Source organism: Sturnira hondurensis, unplaced genomic scaffold (assembly GCF_014824575.4).
Source record: "Sturnira hondurensis isolate 20B ecotype Veracruz unplaced genomic scaffold, ASM1482457v3 Scaffold0004248, whole genome shotgun sequence".
Classification (NCBI taxonomy): domain Eukaryota; kingdom Metazoa; phylum Chordata; class Mammalia; order Chiroptera; family Phyllostomidae; genus Sturnira; species Sturnira hondurensis.
Window position 1 is genome coordinate 321,119 of NW_028076879.1, and position 6,058 is coordinate 327,176.

A 6,058-nucleotide genomic window follows, 5' to 3' on the forward strand; every position below is an offset into this window, starting at 1 on the left:
AACAAAGCATTGAAAGATAAATCAATAATAAAATTAAAAATATATAAGATTACTTTTAAAAAGTTGCTAAAACAAAGAAACAAACAAAAAACCCTTCACTTGTTGGTTTCAAACTGTCCAAACCGGTTTATCTGCTTGCAGCAGGACCTCTCTGAGGGATGGGGTAAAGGTGCACATGTGCACACACGCATGCCAGCCAGGCTATCAGACTGGGGTGCAGGTGCCCACACACCTGGCAGGCTGCCTGGGTCCCATGGGATCTGGCATTGTCCTTCCCAGTCCTGTGGTGGGACTCAAGTGCTTCCGCCCCTCCTCTGGATGTCTGCCAGGCTGGGTGGGAAGCAAGGCAAGGTGCCGTCACAGGAGAACACCTCAGTTCACTTTCCAATAAAAACTTCTCCACAAAGCTTGCCTCTCATCCCAGCCCAATCCCCAGCCAGACCAGTGAGGACAAAGCTCCTCTCAATTCTCCTGGGCTGTCAGGCTGGAGGGCTGGCAGGCTCCTGACCACAGAGTCTGAAGTTGAACAAGGCCTTTTGTCCTTGTTATCCTTTCTGTAAACTTAAGCAGACAGGTCTCTGCCTGGTATTGCCCAGCCTTGCTTAGACAGGGAGGGAGGGAGTCAGCTCTCTCCCTTGGTCCCTGCAGCAGGCCCAAGGCTCCCAAATAGTATGTTGTAGACCTGCTGGGTGCCTGGCTTCTGAACCGCCCTCCATAGCAGACGCTTCTGGCACTGGTCCCAGACTGATGCCTCTGGACCCCAACTGTGGTGGCGGCTCCAAGGCTCCAAGGCCATTAGGTGCTGGCCAAGGATGACGGCCCCTGCTGCTGCTGCTGCTGCTTTTGTGTTTACTTACATCCCAGATTCCCCACTGACCTATAGCTGTCTGGTCTCTCCATCACAATCTCTGGTCTCTTATTTTCATAAATACTGGGGAACTGTTGGTTGATTGTGCTGTTCCTCAGTAGATCTTCCAGGATTTTCTCCCAGGGGTATAGGAACTGGAATCACTCCATCCACCTCTGTTGCCATCTTCCCTGGTCCCCTGTGTCTAAACTCTTAAGTCTGTTAATAGGTATATTCTTTATTTCTGACATCAGTACTACTCCACTGTTTGAATTACCATAGTAAATCATATTGATAGCTAATGAGACCATATCTTTCTCCTTGTTCCCTATCTTCAAATCATCTTAGCTCTTTATGTTTCCTCATTCTTTGCATGCTAAACTCCAGGTTTAAAAGAAATCTGTTGATTAGGGTTACATCAAATTCATAGACTATTTGGAAGAGACAGATAATTTTACCACCCTGAGTCTCGCCATTAACATTGCTTACCTCTTCATTTTTTTAGCTAATCTTTTTTTGTCCTTTAGTCAAGTTTTGTAATTTTTGAAACCAGTTGAACCTCTTTTGTTAGAATTATTTCTAGATCCCTTAATATTTTCTATTGCCATTGTGAATGAGACATCTTTTTAAAAATTATATTTTCTAATTTGCTATTATTTAAGTCTAAGAACAGTGTTGACTGTTTTAAATATTGATCTGTATCAGACAAACTTGCTGATACTTCTAGAGATTCCCTTGGGAATTTGTGATTGATTTAGATTTTCTTGGGTTTCTTTGTAAACAATCATATTATTCTTTCATTCTTTTTTTCCATTTCTCACGTACCAAAACATTCTAGTGTTATTTTATAAACAGAGCAAGACTTCACCTGTTTTACTCAGAAGACTCAAATTAGCTCTCTCCTTCATACACATCTGTGGCCACATCTCTTGAACCAAAGGGAAATTACAAACCAGACCCCTGCCTTTAGGGCCTTGTTCCTACTTGGAAAGCTCAAGGGTACACAGCATCATCATCTCTGTTTCACAACTGCATTCCCATTTCTTACTTGTAGGTTTGGCTAGATATATTTGATTATTTTTAAAATTTATATAGAATTTCTATGTAAAATTTATATAGAATTTCTTTCTGTTTAACTTGGAACAGGATCTGTTGACATCAGCTTAGTCTGTTATATTGCAAGGATCACACCTCTAAAATAGTACACTTCCATACCAGATGAACTAAGCATAATGTCTGAGCCCTTTTCCTTTATTGAACCTATGAACTCTAAGATATTATGATTCTATGCAAGGACAAGGAAAAGCACTTTAAGAAAGAAGTCTAAATACTTTTAGGTTCAGAGACAGGAAAGGATATCAAGTTTGAGGAAACATACTTAGATCTGCATCCCCTGTGCTTAGCATATAATTCACACAAGCACTATAGGAGATATTGAGAATTAGTAATTGGATCAATTGTGTATTGAATTAATTATTGAGTAGAATTCTCTTTGGAAAAATTAGTGAATTATTCAGGATACCCTAAAAAGGGGATAATAGTGAACACAGGATAATAAATACTGCAGTATAAATAGACCTCAAAATGTGTAATAGTTTGAACAGGATAATAGTTCTCCTATGTAACAGTGCCTGTGGGTATCCTTGGTGGTGAGTGGCTCTGATGGATGTGGAGATCTAGGGACATCAGCTCATTTCACCATGTGACTCCATTACCCTGTTCAGCCTCTGGGCCAGTTGTATCTAGCTCACAGGAAGCCCAGAAAGAAAACACATGGATGAACTGGTAGAACTCAGTCACACGACCACATCTCAGTGCAAGAGAGCCTGGGAAATCTAGTCTGATTGTACATCCATGGAAAAGAGAACAAAGTGGGTTTAGATGAGAATCTAAATCTAGTTTTGGCCACTATTAGCATTCCTCAGAGTACAAGTGGACCAAAAAGGGCTGAATCTATAGTCAAGAAGTTAAACATTACAATATTTCAGGTAGAAAATGGTGATGATCTAAGCTGAAGCTCTAAGACAATGGGTAGAAAATTAAATTATGTAAGAATTATTTTAAATGAAGAATCAACAAGGTCAGATGTTGAAGTAAAGAATAAACTGGGCGTGTGTGCCTGTGAGTGTCCCACATGTAGGAATCCAAAGCAATGAACCTCGCTTTAATTCTAGAAATATTGAGTGCAAAATTATCTGTTAATAAAATGAACAAAATTTCACAATAACCTCTCTGGAGGTGATTAAAATAAATAAAATATGGTTGTACTCCTTTTTAAAAAAGCTTGCAAACTACTTAGGTTGGATGTGCAAAGTAGGAGGTCTGAACAGACATGTTGACAGGGTGGCTGAACATAGAAATAAAGGAAAGAGACATTGAGGCTACAGGTACAGACCTGAGAGTTTACTCTGCAGTCCTGGAAGTGGCTATTGAGTTGGGGAACCACCAAAAGAAATAATAAAGAAAGAAAAGAGAAGACCAAATAGAAAAGCTTTGCAATGTTCTATATTAGAGAGCTTCCAAAGAGGTAAATACTTATCAAAGAGGGAGTGAAAGTCTTAACTGAAAATGGGAATCTTAGGGAGGAAATTCACTAGGTTTGTTTTGGTTAAGACTTCAGTCCACTGCTCTTTGTGATTAAAAGTCTCTCAATGGCAGTGCATGTACCTGTTACTTCCTGGGTTCTGGCATCATTATGACTTTGGTCATAAGAACAATTATTAATTTCCAAGCTGCCCCTTGTACTAACACAGCTTTTCCACTGGAGTATTTTGTCAAGAATTCCAAAATGCTATCATTTCCAAATCATATGTAATAAAATTAGCACTTCATTCTGATTTTCCGTTAAGTTGTAAGGTCCCTGAGAGCACAGACTATGCATTACAGGTTAAATATATTGCATTTTTCACATATTTTTTTATTTTTCCATATACCTAACAAAGTATTCAGTGCATGCAATATAAAAATGAAGTACTTGTTAATTGATTAAATCCTAGTCATTTGTGTGGTGGTACTGGAATTAGGGAGTGTGGGCACTTCTGATTCAAAGATTACTCACTTCTTAGACATGAGTGTCCAGGCCTAACTGTCAATTAGTCCCACTGATCAACAAGAATATTTCCCCAAAGTCTTGGCTCTCTCCAGATTTACTAAACTCACCTGTAGAGATGAGTTGACTTATCACTTGAGTCAAATCTGATGGATAAAGGAAATCATAACACAAAGTAATTTCACCAGTAATTCTGGATTCCTCTTCTCTTTCTAAATAAAAGAGCCATGAGAGAAGATAACAGGTCTTCTGCCCTGGAGTTTATCCTCCTGGGAGTCAGCAGGAAGCAGGAACAGGAAGATTTCTTCTTCATCCTCTTCCTCTTCATTTACCCCATCACACTGATTGGAAACCTGTTTATCATCTTGGCCATTCGCTCCGACATTAGACTTCACAACCCAATGTATTTTCTCCTTGCTAACCTCTCCTTTGTTGACATCTTCTTTTCTTCTGTAACCATCCCTAAGATGCTAGCCAATCATCTCTTGGGCACCAAAGCCATCTCCTTTGGGGGCTGTCTAACACAGATGTATTTCATGATTGCCTTGGGTAACACAGATAGCTATATCGTGGCTGCGATGGCATATAACCGTGCAGTGGCCATCAGCCGCCCACTTCATTACACAACAATTATGAGCCCACGAACTTGTGTCCTGCTAGTTGTTGGGTCTTGGGTGTTTGGAAATGTCAATGCCCTTCCCCAAACTCTACTCACAGCTAGTCTGTCCTTCTGTGGCAACCAGGAAGTGGCCAGTTTCTTCTGTGAGAGTAGTCCTTTGCTCAAGCTGTCCTGTTCTGACATCCACTTTAATGTGAAGATGATGTACCTCGGGGTTGCTGTTTTCTCTGTGCCATTGCTATGTATCATCAAATCCTATGTTAAGGTTTTTCTCCACAGTCCTACCACCACCCTTGGTGGTATCCCATCCACCAAGGATGTGCTGAGTCTTCTCTACGTGTGGCTCCCACCTCACAGTGGTTTCTTTGTATTATGGAACAATCATGGGCATGTACTTCTGCCCTCTGACCAGTTACAGCTTAAAAGATGCTGTGATAACTGTGATGTACATCGCAGTGACCCCAATGTTAAATCCTTTCATCTATAGTCTGAGAAATTGGGACATGAAGGCTGCCCTGGGGAAACTCTTCAGCAAGAGCATCTCCATGTAAGCAATGGGAGTTCATGCACTGGAGACCCCAGTCACCAGTTAAAATGAACTTGGCAATCCATTCCCAATGTCTTCCCCTTTCAAGGAGCCACATCCACTCTTTCCAGCTAAAATCTCTTTTTCTCAGATATATTTAAGTTTGTGATTCATCTTATTGAAACTGTCACTTTGTCCATATTGTCCTTCAGCAGAGTGGCAGCACACGATATTGGGTTCATGTCTCAGCTATTGTACTGACTCTCAGAAGAAAGTGGAAAAGGTCTGAAGCTCTGCTTCCACATCCACATTTATGAAAACCATTTCTGCCTGCCACTGTCACAGGATGTGAGTAAAAGACTTCTTTCTTTGAAGGATATAAATCACTAATCAAATGTCAATTTTTATCAAGGTATGATGGTTAATCATCTCCACTAGGATTATTATCTGCTGAGGGCAGGTCTTAACACATCACTGTATCTTTCATAATTTTGGTTATATAAAGTGTATCCAACAACTCCTGGTGGAAAGTGGGATGTACAAATGAAAATATCAGTCTCTGAAATATAATGTGATAATGATCAGACATAATCATACCAGATATTACTTACCCACCCATAAAATATTTAAATAAGCTGCCCTGGGGAGATATCTTTGTTCATGCTCTATAGAAAACTGATCGGGAGATATTTTTGTTCATGCTCTATAGGGAACTGATCAGCATGGCAATGACAAATGTAGCCCAGTATTGATCCGGAAAGCTGATCAATGCGAGGTGGCATATGGGAGACAGGTGTGCTGATCAGCTTTCCCATGGGGAATCAGGCCTGCATTGTACCTAGGATGCTATGAGACTTGCTTTTGCTAAAACTCCCTCACCCTGAGTTAAGACTGAAATGTTTAACATATATCTCTGAAGCAACTCCCTAAAGTCTGTGCTAAGATGTCCCAAGGGTGAAATGTAACTAAATCAATCATTTTTATCATTCCCTTGCATTTACAAGTTTTTCTTCTTTT

The 6,058-nt window shown here is 40.3% G+C and overlaps 1 protein-coding gene across 1 annotated transcript; it reads left to right on the forward strand.

The window, feature by feature from the left end:
* The first annotated feature begins 4,123 nt into the window (after positions 1-4,123).
* Positions 4,124-5,066, forward strand: LOC118986267 (olfactory receptor 1A1-like). The gene is given in 2 exon segments (XM_037045043.1): positions 4,124-4,839; positions 4,841-5,066. Coding segments are annotated over 2 exon segments (942 nt in total).
* The last annotated feature ends 992 nt before the right edge of the window (positions 5,067-6,058 follow it).